The following is an 18138-nucleotide window of genomic DNA, read 5'->3' on the forward strand; positions in this document are numbered from 1 at the left end:
GGGGAATTGGCAATAAAGAATGGTCCCTGTGGTCTACCTGTCACTCGAAGCCTTTCAAGGAGGAGGAAATTAATCACATGAAAACTCCATTGGGTTTGAATATTTTAAGGGAGAATCATGAAAAAGGGATCAGTCACTGTGGAAAATATTGCTGAAATTCACGACTGTGCCTTGTCTTGTCCATCGAAGAGAAAAGATGTGTTCTTAAACTTGCAAAGGGTATTGATTATGCGTCGGACAACTCGGCTCCTCAAGGAGCGTGAGCGATGGCTTTTGATGTCTAAAATAGTTGTTGAATCAGATAAGAAATAATTTTCTGTTTTTTTCGAAAAGTGGTGTCTTTTTTTTTTATGTCTGTTTCTCTGAGTTGGATTGCTGGCTATTTGTTTTCCAAAACAAACAGGAACTGTCAGAGGCTGCGAAATGGAGCACTTGGCACATCTCACAGTTGATTTGTATGGAATTGAAACCATAAGGAGCAACGTTCAAATCAAGGCGAAAGTTATTCTACAAATAATATCCAAGTGGGATTTCAGAAAAATATCATGATCAAATTACAGTCTATTGTATATCATTTGTGTTTATGAGGAATATTCACATGGGATTTTAATCTATAGCCAGATTACATTTGATCTTGTTTGAACTACCAACAAAAAACTGTAAAAGATTTAGAGAAATAAATAGCCTGAGGGGGTTATGCATAACTGCTTGCTTGAGAAAGGATCCTCCCATGGATAGTCATCTTGTTTGAAAAGCATGAAAAAAAAGCCCTATTTGAAATATGTGCACACATGCAGAAAACATGGAAATAGAGTGAGGGGGAAAAGTGCAGTGTTAAACTGAGAGGGATGAAAAATGTATTGCCATCATAATTTGTAATGTGCATTTTAAATGAATGAAATATTTACGTGCTGACTGCGGTGTGATACACTGTCTGGGTTGAAACATTTTCACAGTCAGTGACTCTGAGTTCATTCACATTTGTCTGTGGTCAGCCAGCAGTAAATAAAGCCATCTGATTTGTGTAATTTTTTTGCCCTGAGTGCTTAAAAGGAGGGACCAAGGACCTGCTTTTCTCAGATTAGGGGAGAGGACATGGTTGCACGAGCTTAGTTTCGGGGTTTTTAGCTACATGAATAGGCCATGTCAAAGTTGTGCGGCCCGTCAAAGTTGTTTAAAGCAAATTATTCATTGAGCATTGATCACCTCTGAAAAGTTTACTTTAGCATGAATGAACATCACCTGACAATCAGTGCAAAGACTTGACACGCAAAATGACAGAACACTGCATCATGCTTTCTAACTGTTCTCACTATTTCATACACCACATGATCCATCCACCGCCGTCAGTGCAAATCAATCCTTTTTAACACTGTTTGACATGTTCGTATTCACTTCCACCACAATTGTAATTAAAATGGTTCTCCCATTTCAAATTTGGCGAGCGCAGGGGATGGGAATACAAGCTTCTCTGAAGTATCGTTTCCCACTCCTGTATTAGCCTGGATGAAGTCGATGAGAATTACTAAGCCGGTGAGATGCAATTATAGGCTCACCACACTGCTATTTGAGGGGGGACGTAAGTATTGAAGAAGCCCGGACTTGGAAAGTGTCCAAGCAGCTACATCTATCAGTAAGCAGCAGACATGAACAAAGCTCGACCTACAGAACAATGCAAATCCACACACAGTTATTTTTATCTCCCTCGCTCTCTTTCTCTCGCTACATTTGACTTCTACTCATGTTGCGGAGCTGGGGATCATGAATAAAAATTAGCAGCATTGGAGGTGAGATGTGGACCAGTCAGTGGTAGGGTCAATCAATCACTATTCCATAGCATCATTAATATTCATTAGTGGCCCGGAGTCAGCTCCTCAGCACCCGTACCTGGGCCGGACACAGAGGACACGCGTCTCTCTGTGTTAATATTCATGAGGCAGGCAGGGAAAACAAGCTACAGAGGAGGCAGCCGGGAATGTGTGTTTGTGTGTGTGCATGTGTGGGTGTATGTGTGCATGTGTGGGTGTATGTGTGCATGTGTGGGTGTATGTGTGCATGTTTGTGTGTGTCAGAGACTAGAGCTAGCATGCACATCATGAACACTATTCACAGATCAATACCACATTGTCCTTGGAAACAAACATTGGGCCCCATAATTTGTGAACCTGCTCAAGCACATCATTAATCCAGGTGCAGTGTCCGTTTTTCCCGCTCTCTCTCTTTCTCTCCCTCTCGGAACGTCAACAGTAACTGTCACTCAGCACAGCACTCAGTGGCAGATTTTCGAGCACTGTGGGATTTGGGGAGACAAAGGTTGGCAGAGAGAACATCTGTATAACAGTATCTGGCCCTGCACTGTCTGCCTATCATGTCAGTGTTTCACACATCCAAATGCCCTTAGAGAAGCTTCTTGAATTATTAGGCACCTAGCCAAATATGCTTTAAAACAAGTCTCAAACTCAAGACCCAATTAGGGCTCACTGTTAACCACTCAAAAAGTTTCCAGTTGAGCGGACCTAGAGGGACGACTTGGAGAAACCAACTTGTCATATGTAACTAAACGGAAAAGAAGAAAGGTAAGTTAATTGCTCAAATGGAAACAGGTGTGATTAACCAGACAAAACAAAGAGGTCACTGAAGATTGACCTCGGTGTACCAGCCAAAGCAACGGCACTAAAACATTGATCTACTGTACCATAACAATAGACTTAAAAGAGATAGCCATACAATAAACAGAATTTGTTCTGAAGACAAAACAACTGGTAGTGATTGACAGCCGCCTCCCGTGTCTTGCATCATCCAGGTAAGATCTAGACGGCTGAGAGATGATGAATGGTGATGAGAGGGCGAGAAGAACTGAGGCAAGAAAAGGCGAGAAGAGATTGTTTACCAGGTTTACCAGGCAAGAGATAGGTCTGGGAGATTGCATAGATTCTCAAATTCTTCTCTAATGAACCCGACCATGCTGGCTTTAGACATGTAAGCCTGACAAGGCCGACACAATATACTCATTTCCAGCAGCCCTTTTCCATGGACGGTGCTGTGGCACAGGCAGACAAAAGGATATTCCATCTCAGCGCGGATGTCATCAAGGCGATGGGAGAGCTCAATGGAGTCCTCCTCCTTGTTCTCGTTGAACACCTTCAGTTGGATGTCCAGCTCCTCAGTCTCTTTCATCTCCTGTAATTCAGAGAGACATGAATAGACTGTGGCAATAGACAAGACGACTCAATACCTCATTATCGGTTGTTCCAAGGGAATGGAAAATATTGGGCTGTGTTGTATTGTAATGTGATTTAATGAGATTAATGGATAGACAACAGAGCATTGGATGCATATGCAGTACCGTACAGATTAACTTATATATAGTGTTTTCAGTACTACATAAACCAAACCCAACTTCATTGTACTAGCTATAATGGTTCTAGGGGTGTGAACATTTAATAATTAAACTGTTTAACCAAAATTGGGATCCTTCACGTTAAGAAAAATCCCAAAGCGAAAAACAATGCTTTTTTTACGTAGCAGAAAGTAAACAGCATAGAGGGTCAATATCCACAACAGTGATGCATCTCGCTCATCTCAATATCATAGACTATTCATTGATGATAGGCCCTGCTTTACTGAAGTTGCGAGACATATATTTTTTTAACGTCATTTTAGCAGACGCTAATCGATATAATCTTGACAATCAGAAATTGGAGTCGACACCGGGAGTCGACGTACAAGGAGTCAAGGAATCAATTATTTTAGAGTCGACTTTCCACCACTACGTCATCATCGTTAACAGTTGGAAAAATGGCAGAGAAAGGCAAGCAACAGCAGTAAAGTAATGTATGGCAATACTTTGAGAAGTTAAATGAGAAGGAAATGCAAACTTTGCGAGGTGGAATTGAGGTACAGTAATGGTAGTACAGGTGCCATGCCTAACCATCTGAAAGGGATGCACCGTGAGACCCAAACTGTTGCTGGCAGCAGTGCAGCTGCATTGTGAATTCATGTGGATTCTATTTTTTATTTTAATATTTTTTATCCCCTTTTTGTGATATTACGATCTTGTCTCATCGCTGCAACTCCTCAATGGACTCGGGAGAGGCGAAGGTTGAGTCATGAGTCCTCAGAAACATGACCCGCCAAACCGCGCTTCTTAACACCCACTCGCTTAGCCCGGAAGCCAGTCGCACCAATGTGTCGGAGGAAACGTAGTCAGCCTGCAGGCGCCCGGCCCGCTACAAGGAGTTGCTAGAGCACGATGAGCCAAGTAAAGCCCCCCCGGCCAAACCCTCCCCTAACCCGGACGACGCTGGGCCAATTGTGCGCCACCCTATCGGACTCCCTGTCACGGCCGGTTGTGACACAGCCCGGGATCGAACCCCAGGTTGTAGTGACACCGCAACACTGCGATGCAGTGCCTTAGACCACTGCGCCACTCGGGAGGCCCTGAATATTTATAGTGTTAACGGAAAAACATTACAAAATATACAATAATTTAAACATTTATCACATCCCTAACTGGTTCCATTACCGGAGACCATTGTTGATGGTTGCCATGTCACAGCTGTATGGGAACTAGGATCTAGGATACCCATCCTTCCCTTCCCTGCCGACCTGGTATACCTGAATCACCCAGCTCTCCATACCTGCACACTCCACAAGGTGCACTTTACAACTTTCCTATGAATCATCAGAGTTGGAGATTACAGATGACACCATGCCAAATGTAACCCTATTTCTGCAGCTATCAATCACCTCACTGCTCTTCGGGCATGCCATCTGTCTTCGGAAACGACAGTTCAGAGAGGGAGGCAGCACGCAATGCCACAGACATAAGGGGACTCAAGGACTGTGGGCCAATAGCAACACCCCTGTACTTCATCATGAACCTGGTTCACTTTTGTTTTCCTCTTGGTCACTTGACTATATTGGCTCCACAACATAATTGACAATAATAATTCACAATTAGTGGGCCCTGTGTCAGTTTAAATGCTTGCAATAAAGCTTCAAATGTGGCATTTGTAAATGATTGTAAAGGAAACTCATATCAGAGGGCAGAGAGGAAGATAATTGAACTAATGACAGCAATAATCAAGTGGAGCAGTCAGGATGACTTATTAACAAGTGGCAAATTCCCCTCTGCAAATTAGGTCATGAGTGATGAGTGGATGCTTATTTGTCTTAACCGAGTGCAAGGATCTGACTGCTGATTGATGATGCGCAGAGCGAGTTGTGATCAGTGAGGTGGTGCCACGCGGTGAGGTGAGCTAGAACGCTCCAATATAATAATGGGAGCAATTTACATACAGTATACAAATGTATAAAGGGATGTGCATTTGTTACTCTTACCTTCCTGTAATGGCCCAGAAAAATCAGGGGTGTCAAACATACGACATGTGAGGGGTCCAATCCAGCCCGCGAGAAGTTTGAGTCAAAACTATTTTGTGGTGGGGGAATGCACTCAATATACTTTAATATTACTAAAACCAAATCGAAACTGTGTAGAAATGATAATGGACCTACATTCATACAGTTTATTGACTGTGTCCAGCTCGCAAATAATCAACCAAATGAAAGTGATGGATAGAGAACTATTTTTTGCAAATTGTGACGACAAGGAAATCTAACCAATTTTCAGGGCGGCTCACCGGTAGGATCTTCTTGAGGCCACAACGGAGGAACTCGTTGCGCAGATGTATCCTGAAGTCCAGATCGTCCGGAGAAGTGACCAGGGCGTTGATCAGCTGCATGCAGGCCACCTGTTGTTCAGCACACACATGCCAGAGAGACCGTTAGAGAGAACACATTTAAGGCATTCATTCTACTGAACATTAAATTATATGGTGATTTATCATGCTTGGCCTCTGTGTACGGTATCAATCTATTTTATGATGTAGCAGGCACTCTTGAGTTACAAGACCTTGGAGAGAGTACGTGTGAAAACATGTATGTTTATACATTTTCCCAAAGATGAGAGGAAAGAGGAGAGCAAAGAGATGAAAGAGGGAAGAGGAGAGATAGACCATAGTCTGAGTCTGGTGTAGAGGGAGCAAAAAGGAAGTAGAGGGTAAGAGGAAGTCGAAAAGAAAATAAATCTGGGGAGTCCTTTGACCAGATGTGCATTTTTAATTGATTTATTTGATTAGGGAAGAGACGAGGGATGGAGGGATGGGAGGAAGGGGGCAAAGGGAAAACGCTGATGGACCTTAACGGGCTATAAGGCGGCTCTGGGGAGAAGACAGAGTGCTCCTCCGACAGGCAAACTTATCAGGAGCTGAAGGATCTCCGTGAACGACATGTGAAAAGTAGTCTTTCGAAAACCTCTATCGGCACGTTTGTGTTGGCCCGCATCTTTTATTAACGGTCCATAGAGAATGCTGTCCCTGGGCTGTTTTTCACACTGATTCCTCCTGTAAGTGTTTTTCCTGGAGAGACTCATACAGACACACACATGTACACGTTTGCACACACACATGCATGCGCACACACACACACACAGACACACACATACTCTAGCCCAAATAATGCCCTCTGAGAACATGGCTAGAGGGAATTTGGCTGGCGATGGGGAATAAGAGCCATATGGAATGAACAGCATTGGTTTGTTTTTGGTGTGTTTTTCCCCCTTCTATAGCCGGGGGACAGAGGAATCGAACAGGTTTGTATTAATCCAGTGGAGTGACGGCACACAGTGTTATGGTTTATGGGAACGTGTCGGTGCTAATGGGGACTCTTTATACAGACATATGTGCTAGGCCTGCCGCGCCCCGGGAAAGCAGTGTGCTTGAAGGGATACTTCGGGATTTTGGCAATGAGGCTCTTTATCTATTTCCCCAGAGTCAGATTAACTTGTGTATACCATTTTTATGTCTCTGTGTCGTTTCGTGAGTCAATGCTAAGTAGCATTAGAGCAATGACTGGATTTGGGTAAATGCTAGTATGTAAGTAGATACCCATAGACTTCCAGTCATTGTGCTAATGCTAGTTAGCATTGGCTCAAAAAACTACCTCTAACTTCCTTCATACTGGACACAGAGACATAAAAATGGTTTCCACTAGTTCATCTGACTCTGGGGAAGTAGATAAAGAGCCTCATTGCCAAAATCCCGAAGTATCCCTTTAAGGAGAACTCCAAGGCTGTTCTGTGCTGCTGGTGGGGTGGAAGGGGAGGTGACAGTGGCTTTGAGAGCATGCCAATGGTGCCAGGCAGCAGCAACATAGCAGACCTCTAAATTATCCAATAGGGCCTCCAGAGCCTTGGACCAAGAACTGGGCATCCAAGCCTGAAGTCTACCCACCAGGGACACTACACTAGAAGCCTCCCTGTAACTAGCTTCACTCCCATCACTTTACTTCCATCTTTAGCCTTTCAAAAGCAAGAGAGCTATTTCGAGAGATTTTGTCTGGCTCAGTGGCTGGGCCCATACTTCTCTACCTCTACGTGTAGATGTGTCCTCCTTTCATACAAAGCAGACACACCTCGACCATGTTTGTTGTGTGGAATTGGTTCAGGGAGGGTTATTGTTGTGCTTGTTTCCGGGGTTGGTGACAATGCGAGCGGGAGCTCAGGCGTCATGTGAGCCGTGCTTACAGTAGGAGGTTTCTGTCAGTGTAATTAAAAGTGGGACTGCTGGGATGGTTTAAAGTTGGGATGCAGGCTGGCTTTCTCTCTGCAGCGGAGTGAGCAAAGCCCGAACCGCGGCAAAACCAATTTTAATCACATTAACAAAGTCATGATCCACAGCACCATCGGAAGGTTTTAAAAAAGTATTATAATTTATTTTAATTCTGCATCAGCATGGTAGTTTAATTGACTTCACAATTAGCGGTGGCTCTTTTCATTCGCAGCATTTTTAGGAATGAGGAAAACAACCAAAGGGATTTCTACTTCCCTTCCCCCCATCCCTCCTTCCCATAGATCCACCCCTCTGCACATTACAAATGATTTCACAAATTATTAAATTATTTGTTCCTCAAAACATTTAGAGTGCAGAAAAGTGCCAGAGAAAGAAACAGTGAAGGAAAAACGCAGAAGTAAAGACAGGTGTATTGATGTATGGTTGCCCTTTTCCTCTGGGTCCTCTGAGACCCGCCTCGACAACACTGAGAAAAAGCTGAAAAACATTTATTACGAGGATGGGAAAAAAACATCTCAGAAAGTCAACATCTCTCTTCTGGTCTCGTGTTATTTTTTGGAGTCCTTTTTCGGAGTAGGGCTTCTCTAGTGATGCAGGTGATGATTATTAGGGCAGGAGAGAGAACCTTCGGCGCATTTTAATAGCCCACGGTCGACTCCGCGTCAAACACCGTCTCCAAGCCGAGAGGCCATTTTTGTGAATGACACTGACTAGAGTCGAGTTCTGTCCATTGCACATGGCATGGCAGACTTGGGTGATTTGACTGTATTATGTGGAATGTGCATAGACAGTGGGGGAGAACAAGTATTTGATACACTGCCGATTTTGCAGGTTTTCCTACTTACAAAGCATGTAGAGGTCTGTAATTTGTATCATAGGTACACTTCAACTGTGAGAGACGGAATCTAAAACAAAAATCCAGAAAATCACATTGTATGATTTTTAAGTAATTAATCTTCATTTTATTGCATGACATAAGTATTTGATCACCTACCAACTAGTAAGAATTCCGGCTCTCACAGACCTGTTAGTTTATCTTTAAGAAGCCCTCCTGTTCTCCACTCATTACCTGTATTAACTGCACCTGTTTGAACTCGTTATCTGTATAAAAGACACTCAATCAAAAAGACTCCAACCTCTCCACAATGGCCAAGGCCAGAGAGCTGTGTAAGGACATCAGGGATAAAATTGTAGACTTGCACAAGGCTGGGATGGGCTACAGGACAATAGGCAAACAGCTTGGTGAGAAGGCAACAACTGTTGGCACAATTATTAGAAAATTGAAGAAGTTCAAGATGACGGTCAATCACCCTTGGTCTGGGGCTCCATGCAAGATCTCACCTCGTGGGGCATCAATGATCATGAGGAAGGTGAGGGATCAGCCCAGAACTACACGGCAGGACCTGGTCAATGACCTGAAGAGAGCTGGGACCACAGTCTCAAAGAAAACCATTAGTAACACACTACACCGTGATGGATTAAAATCCTGCAGCGCACGCAAGGTCCACCTGCTCAAGCCAGCGCATGTCCAGGCCCGTCTGAAGTTTGCCAATGACCATCTGGATGATCCAGAGGAGGAATGGGAGAAGGTAATGTGGTCTGATGAGACAAAAATAGAGCTTTTTGGTCTAAACTCCACTCGCCGTGTTTGGAGGAAGAAGAAGGATGAGTACAACCCCAAGAACACCATCCCAACCGTGGGTCGTGGCTGGGTCTTCCAGCATGACAACGACCCGAAACACACAGCCAGGGCAACTAAGGAGTGGCTCCGTAAGAAGCATCTCAAGGTCCTGGAGTGGCCTAGCCAGTCTCCAGACCTGAACCCAATAGAAAATATTTGGAGGGAGCTGAAAGTCCGTATTGCCCAGCGACAGCCCCGAAACCTAAAGGATCTGGAGAAGGTCTGTATGGAGGAGTGGGCCAAAATCCCTGCTGCAGTGTGTGCAAACCTGGTCAAGACCTACAGGAAATGTATGATCTCTGTAATTGCAAACAAAGGTTTCTGTACCAAATATTAAGTTCTGCTTTTCTGATGTATCAAATACTTATGTCATGCAATAAAATGCAAATGAATTACTTAAAAATCATACAATGTGATTTTCTGGAATTTTGTTTTAGATTCCGTCTCTCACAGTTGAAGTGTACCTATGATAAAAATTACAGACCTCTACATGCTTTGTAAGTAGGAAAACCTGCAAAATTGGCAGTGTATCAAATACTTGTTCTCCCCACTGTATGTGAGTTTTAAAAAGGTGTTTCTTTCCACAACTTGTCTAAAAGGTCTACAGGTTAAGGTCATGGATAAAACTTAGAAGAGTTGCTAAACTTGCAAAGTTTGTGAATTAATCTATGAAAGCAGAATAATGTTGAATGACTCAAATCCAAGCAGGCTACAGTGGGGAAAAAAAGTATTTAGTCAGCCACCAATTGTGCAAGTTCTCCCACTTAAAAAGATGAGAGAGGCCTGTAATTTTCATCATAGGTACACGTCAACTATGACAGACAAATTTAGGAAAATAATTCCAGAAAATAACATTGTAGGATTTTTTATGAATGTATTTATAAATTATGGTGGAAAATCAGTATTTGGTCACCTACAAACAAGCAAGATTTCTGGCTCTCACAGACCTGTAACTTCTTCTTTAAGAGGCTCCTCTGTCCTCCAATCGTTACCTGTATTAATGGCACCTGTTTGAACTTGTTATCAGTATAAAAGACACATGTCCACAACCTCAAACAGTCACACTCCAAACTCCACTATGGCCAAGACCAAAGAGCTGTCAAAGGACACAAGAAACAAAATTGTAGACCTGCACCAGGCTGGGAAGACTGAATCTGCAATAGGTAAGCAGCTTGGTTTGAAGAAATCAACTGTGGGAGCAATTATTAGGAAATGGAAGACATACAAGACCACTGATAATCTCCCTCGATCTGGGGCTCCACGCAAGATCTCACCCCGTGGGGTCAAAATGATCACAAAAACGGTGAGCAAAAATCCCAGAACCACACGGGGGGACCTAGTGAATGACCTGCAGAGAGCTGGGACCAAAGTAACAAAGCCTACCATCAGTAACACACTACGCCGCCAGGGACTCAAATCCTGCAGTGCGAGACGTGTCCCCCTGCTTAAGCCAGTACATGTCCAGGCCCGTCTGAAGTTTGCTAGACTGCATTTGGATGATCCAGAAGAGGATTGGGAGAATGTCATATGGTCAGATGAAACCAAAATATAACTTTTTGGTAAAAACTCAACTTGTCGTGTTTGGAGGACAAAGAAGGCTGAGTTGCATCCAAAGAACACCATACCTACTGTGAAGCATGGGGGTGGAAACATCATGCTTTGGGGCTGTTTTTCTGCAAAGGGACCAGGACGACTGATCCGTGTAAAGGAAAGAATGAATGGGGCCATGTATCGTGAGATTTTGAGTGAAAACCTCCTTCCATCAGCAAGGGCATTGAAGATGAGACGTGGCTGGGTCTTTCAGCATGACAATGATCCCAAACACACCGCCCGGGCAACGAAGGAGTGGCTTCGTAAGTAGCATTTCAAGGTCCTGGAGTGGCCTAGCCAGTCTCCAGATCTCAACCCCATAGAAAATCTTTGGAGGGAGTTGAAAGTCTGTGTTGCCCAGCGACAGCCCCAAAACATCACTGCTCTAGAGGAGATCTGCATGGAGGAATGGGCCAAAATACCAGCAACAGTGTGTGAAAACCTTGTGAAGACTTACAGAAAACGTTTGACCTGTGTCATTGCCAACAAAGGGTATATAACAAAGTATTGAGAAACTTTTGTTATTGACCAAATACTTATTTTCCACCATAATTTGCAAATAAATTCATTAAAAATCCTACAATGTGATTATCTGGATTTTCTTTTCTCATTTTGTCTGTCATAGTTGACGTGTACCTATGATGAAAATTACAGGCCTCTCTCATCTTTTTAAGTGGGAGAACTTGCACAATTGGTGGCTGACTAAATACTTTTTTCCCCCACTGTAGCATTGAAATAATACAGGCATTGCACCATGTGCTACTCTGTAAGGGGCAGGTTGAAAGAGTGTTGTGAATTGAAGTGGATATGTATGAGATGGGTTCAAAGGGAAAGATGTGAGAAAGGGGTGCATGACTCAATGTGTGTACGTGTGTGTGTGTGTGTGTATGTTATATGTGTGCAATGTGTGTGTCTGTATCCAATAGGGGTTGTATATACTGACCTGGAGCTGTTGGGCCTCGTGATTCTCCAGTCCCTCCACTATCGGAGCGAATCTCTCCTTGTTATTCCTCTCTGCCGCAATCGTCATGGCAGCCAGGATCTTATCCAGGCTGAGAGAAAACAAACAGACAAAAAAGTCAACAAGCGCCTTTATCGCCCCACCGACAGGACATTTAAGATAAGATCATTTTCACCTCAACCCAATATATCATCTTGTCTCTTCCTTTGTCTTTGTCAGGGGCATTATGTGGGGACCCAAGACAAATTTGAGTCGTTGTTGGCAACACTGTGCATTATAGGTATCCAATTTAGCCACTAATGTTCATTGCTCTGGTGATGCTCAGAAAAAGCCTGTGTAGCTGATATCATCCATAGTAAAACCTATTCATAATAAAATGTAGTTGGCAATGCCAGGGCAGGAGCAATTTATTGCAGGGAGAAGAGTACAGAACTAACGTATACAAACACCTAGTATATTTTTGCAGTGGTCTCTTAATTTTTTCCAGAGATGTATATACAGTGGGGAGAACAAGTATTGAATAGACTGCCGATTTTGCAGTTTTTCCTACTTACAAAGCATGTAGATGTCTGTAATTCTTATCATAGGTACACTTCAACTGTGAGAGACAGAATCTAAAACAAAAAAAATGTGATCACCTACCAACCAGTAAGAATTCCGGCTCTCACAGACCTGTTCGTTTTTCTTTAAGAAGCCCTCCTGTTCTCCACTCATTACCTGTATTAACTGCACATGTTTGAACTCGCTACCTGTATAAAAGACACCTGTCCACACACTCAATCAAACAGACTCCAACCTCTCCACAATGGCCAAGACCAGAGAGCTGTGTAAGGACATCAGGGATAAAATTGTAGACCTGCACAAGGCTGGGATGGGCTACAGGACAATAGGCAAGCAGCTTGGTGAGAAGGCAACAACTGTTGGCGCAATTATTAGAAAATGGAAGAAGTTCAAGATGACGGTCAATCATCCTCGGTCTGGGGCTCCATGCAAGATCTCACCTCGTGAGGCATCAATGATCATGAGGAAGGTGAGGGATCAGCCCAGAACTACACGGCTGGACCTGGTCAATGACCTGAAGAGAGCTGGGACCACAGTCTCAAAGAAAACCATTAGTAACACACTACACCGTCATGGATTAAAATCCTGCAGCGCACGCAAGGTCCCCCTGCTCAAGCCAGCGCATGTCCAGGCCCGTCTGAAGTTTGCCAATGACTATCTGGATGATCCAGAGGAGGAATGGGAGAAGTTCATGTGGTCTGATGAGACAAAAATATAGCTTTTTGATCTAAACTCCACTCGCCGTGTTTGGAGGAAGAAGAAGGATGAGTACAACCCCAAGAACACCATCCCAACCGTGAAGCATGGAGGTGGGAACATCATTCTTTGGGGATGCTTTTCTGCAAAGGACACAGGACGACTGCACCGTATTGAGGGGAGGATGGATGAGGCCATGTATCGCGAGATCTTGGCCAACAACCTCCTTCCCTCAGTAAGAGCATTGAAGATGGGTCGTGGCTGGGTCTTCCAGCATGACAACGACCCGAAACACACAGCCAGGGCAACTAAGGAGTGGCTCCGTAAGAAGCATCTCAAGGTCCTGGAGTGGCCTAGCCAGTCTCCAGACCTGAACCCAATAGAACATATTTGGAGGGAGCTGAAAGTCTGTATTGCCCAGCGACAGCCCCGAAACCTGAAGGATCTGGAGAAGGTCTGTATGGAGGAGTGGGCCAAAATCCCTGCTGCAGTGTGTGCAAACCTGGTCAAGACCTACAGGAAATGTATGATCTCTGTAATTGCAAACAAAGGTTTCTTTACCAAATATTAAGTTCTGCTTTTCTGATGTATCAAATACTTATGGCATGCAATAAAATGCAAATTAATTCCTTAAAAATCATAAAATGTGATTTTCTGGATTTTTGTTTTAGATTTCGTCTCTCACAGTTGAAGTGTACGTATGATAAAAATTACAGACCTCTACATGCTTTGTAAGTAGGAAAACCTGCAAAATTGGCAGTGTATCAAATACTTGTTCTCCCCACTGTATATATATACACACACAGATATATAAATACATATACATATGTTTATATAATTTACATATCATTTTCATATATTTCCCTTTATTACTTTCCAACCCAACCACCCCTCCCCTAATTGGAGTAAACTAGTGAACAACAATGCTTAGGCCTCTACCTCCAGCTTATACATACTATATACATTATATGGACATGATATTTTGTTTGTTTTTGCTCCTGAACTTCCTCTACCCTCAACCTCTCTGATCATTTTCATGATGTCTATCCGGTTTGCTTCTATATGCCATATATTTCTAACTGTGCTCTTTCACAAAAGCTCTCAACCTATAACCTATATACTTATTATGGACACAGCATGCTTTACATTAGTTATCTTGTTGTTATTAGTTGTTGTTAGTTGTTATTAGTCCCATCCTTCAGCTCCATTCAACACCTGCCATCTATCTCTTAACACCATCCATATTGGATTTCTATTTGTCATATATTTTTCTACTGTACTGTGATGTTTCACAAAAGTTCTGAACCCTTCTATTCTCATTGTTTCTACAGATTGTAAATTGAAAATATTTTTTTTTGCTAAAAGTATTATTATATTATTGATCAATTGACTATGACTTTTCAGATCACCCAGTAGTACTATCTGCAGAATTAGCTCCAGGTAAATATTGCAATCCATCAACCATTCCTGGACCTGTGACCAAAAACAAGCTACAAATGGACAGTAACAAAACAAATGATCTAATGATTATGTCTCTTCGTAGCAAAATATGCAGAGCTGGGAAGATTGTATCCCCTAAATAAATAACATTCCATTGGTAGCAAGAATTATAATAATTGAAATTGAAAAAGTATCAGTTTTGAATCTGCCGTATCAGTTCAGAAACACTATGCCATGGAATCCGTAGGTCAAAAATGTATTCCCAACTATTTTGCAATCTATATGTGACGGCTGTCAATCCTTTGGTCCTTAAATGAAACTGGTATACTTTTTTATTTATCACAATCTTCTTTAACCAATGATGGTTTTTAATGTAGGGCCGACAGACAAGTTCCTTACTTTATCCCCCTTCCACTTTCCTCTTCCATTTTTGCGGTAATGCTGCAATTATTTGGTTGTAATTTTGGGTAGAGCCTACATGTCCATATGTTTATGTTAGCTGCATGCGCGACATAACTCCACCAGTCCTACCTATGATATAATTTACGAAGATTATACCTTTTTTTTTTTTTTTATCAAGAAATAATGTTTTTTTTAAATCAATTAGTATATTTGAGTTTACCATAATATTTGTTGCATTATTTCTTCTGCCGTTTCTGGAGGATTAAATTGAAATTGCAACCAACTTTCTATGGCTTGTTTTAGAAATATTGATATTTGGGAGATTATTTCCTTTTCAAAGTGACTGAAAGTGAGAGGTAGTAATCTGAATAAAGGGAAAAAGGCCATTCTTGAACATGGGGTGAGACAATCTTACTAATTTGCTAGAGAACCAGTTTGGATTTAAGTATAACTTTTGTATGACTGAAGCTTTTAGAGAAATGTCTAATGCTTTAATATTTAATAATTTCTGTCCTCCAAATTCATATGCATTATATAAATATGCAACTTTGCTGAATAATGATTTGGGCAATTTCAGAATAAGGCATCACACTAAATAAATATGTTGCTATGTGCCTGCACACATAAACGGGGGCTGCAACACAAGTAGGTGAAGTCAGTTTAAATAGCCAATTCAGTAAACAGCAAACAAAAGTTATTTAGCTGGTGTCGCTTTATCACACCATCAGATCAGACATGGGGGCCTCTCTCATCGGGGTTGTAAATGCTAGGTTTGCTGTCGTGCCTTTATCTCCTATACACAGGAGAAGCACAACAAAGACTAGGAGAGGGGGGGGGAACTAGCGGAAGCATTTGTTTAGTTTTTTCTTTTTCTCATCTCGTTCTTTTTTTTCTGTTTCTCGCCTCTTTGCCATCCAGGACGTGCTGAAGCGTTTGCGGGTCCCCAGGGAAGATGGCTCACGACCCAGCCATGCCTGTGATCTTCCACCCTTGCTCAAAAATAATCTTGCAGAGGAGCAAGGAGAGGGAAGATGTGGGGAGAAACTGCACAGGGTGCTCCCTGTCTCCCCACCCAGTACCACCCAACCCATTGACAGCATGGGAGGAGGATGAAGGTATGTTGACACAAACTAGTAATTTACGGGTTATATTAGACAGATGTGTGTTATGTGGGTTTGCCTCCATCCAAATCTTTGCACTGGGAAGGGGAAACTCTGCCAGGGATAAAATACTAATCATAATTTTATATTTTACTGGAAATCCTATAAATAATATCAGTGACCTATAACTGTCATGTGAAGTATATGTGTGGAATAAATGTGACATATAGATGAATGGGGCAGCCTTTTTCTATGTGATAGGGGTGATAAAGCTGCAGACATGCGCAAGGAGTGCAGACAGAGTGGCTTTAATGCTAGTTCAAACTGTAACTTCAAAAAAGTGCTACATCTGCTTAAATCCTCGTGTTCGCCCTTTGATGCAGTCACTTAGTTTGGGGTGTTGAGAACGAGCCAAAGTCATAGCGTATCTCTCTATCGGAGGAGGTTGTCAGAAAGTGAGGCCTCAGCTCTATTTTCTGTCAATCAGCTGTGCATGCTTAAACAGGGCTGTGATCATTGGGAGGATTGAGACAGTCGTCTTCAACACACACATTTTACATTCCTACATTAAACATAGCAGGGGCCAAAACCGTGGTCGCACAGACGCATTCAGAGGAGCTGATATGCGAGAAACAGTTTTAAATGGGTTCTCGTATTTATCAGTTTGTTTATTTTCCTCCGCTGCATGCAAACTTACTTTGAAGTGCCATTGTTATTCTAGTCCAGCTCTGTGGCAGACACAATCAAAAATCCCCTGGATTCAATTTATAATCTGTCAGCCAAACTGTGTGTTCATGGCCAACAACACTGAGCACTTAAATACATTACACAGCCCAAACTGCTAAATCAGAACATGTTAACTGACAGAGCTCCGATACAGCTCAAAGCCCTTACTGCAAATGCAATGAGCACACAGAATGTATTGTGCTGGGGCCAGTGACAGATTGTCTACAACACAGGAGGTTGGTGCCACTATAATTGGGGAGGACGGGCTCATAGTAATGAATGGAACGGAATGAATGGAATGGTATCGCATTCATTATTATGAGCTGTCCTCCCCTCAGCAGCCTCCTGTGGCTTACAAATATATTTCCTTAATCTCATAATGTATATGAGGGTATTACGTTGCTAGGGGGAGAAGTGGGGAGGAAGACAACGGATGGCACTGAGAGAAGTGTGACATCGAAGATATAACAATGGTGGATGAGTGTTGCTGATGACGTATGTTGCGATGAACTTACATGTTTTCCTCTCCAATGATACAGATAGCTGACAGGATCTTGACAATCTCGGTCATCATACTGCTCTGTTTGGGGTCAATGGCCCTGGCCAGGAGAAGCAAGCTCCGCTCATCTTCCAGAATCCTTTGCAGTCCATACTGTAGACATGTAAGAGAGGAAGGAAATAAGAAGTGTCCATTGGGTATAAATTAATGAGAGCATTTGCATTCATAGAGATCGCTCACTTACAGTTAAAAAAAAGCACTACTAACTTTACAAACAACCTCTAATATAAGTAATAGTTAGCCCTAATTCTCTTTTAAAAAGGGATATAGAGGCCAAGGGAAAATTGAGATTATGATGAATTAAGCCAATTCAGGACAGGGCTGTGGGGACAAATACTTATAGTCCTCTACTACCTTTAAATCTATCTCAGATTGGAGCAATGGCCTTACTTGACCACATATGGGGATTTTGTAAAGGGTAACAATATCAATAGCTCATCCATCCTTGAACCATGTGCTACTTTCGAGAGATGAGATAGTGCTGCTTCCCAAAAAAGAATAATTAAATACTTGGGGACAATGAGCTCAACATGGCAAATTAGCTCCGCTTTACTTGCCCATAATAGCACTTGTCACAGCCCATCCATTCTAGATAGGAAAAACAGCCAACCTGGTTTCATCATACAGGATTTCGAGATGACTACATAATCGGTATAAAGTGATATCACTTTTTATTCATTTCATTTCTACCACTCTTGCTTCTTTTTAATATGAATAAGACTTTATTCCAGTTTTGCCATTAAAAATTGAGGCATTGAAGCTATAGAAATGCTGTCTATGTTTGGAGCACT

At 42.4% G+C, this 18138-nt stretch overlaps 1 protein-coding gene across 1 annotated transcript in view; it reads right to left on the reverse strand.

The window, feature by feature from the left end:
• diaph2 (diaphanous-related formin 2) overlaps positions 1-18138 on the reverse strand; it is a 643868-nt gene that overhangs the window by 420566 nt on the left and 205164 nt on the right. Inside the window, exons 10-13 of the mRNA XM_084147077.1 lie at positions 17304-17440; positions 11846-11954; positions 5643-5753; positions 3050-3180 (exon numbers count right to left, since the gene is read on the reverse strand). Coding sequence (XP_084003203.1) covers positions 3050-3180; positions 5643-5753; positions 11846-11954; positions 17304-17440 — 488 coding nt within the window. The remainder of the gene's footprint in view (positions 1-3049; positions 3181-5642; positions 5754-11845; positions 11955-17303; positions 17441-18138) is intronic.

Source organism: Coregonus lavaretus (assembly GCF_964263955.1).
Source record: "Coregonus lavaretus genome assembly, chromosome: 29".
Taxonomy (NCBI): Eukaryota; Metazoa; Chordata; class Actinopteri; order Salmoniformes; family Salmonidae; genus Coregonus; species Coregonus lavaretus.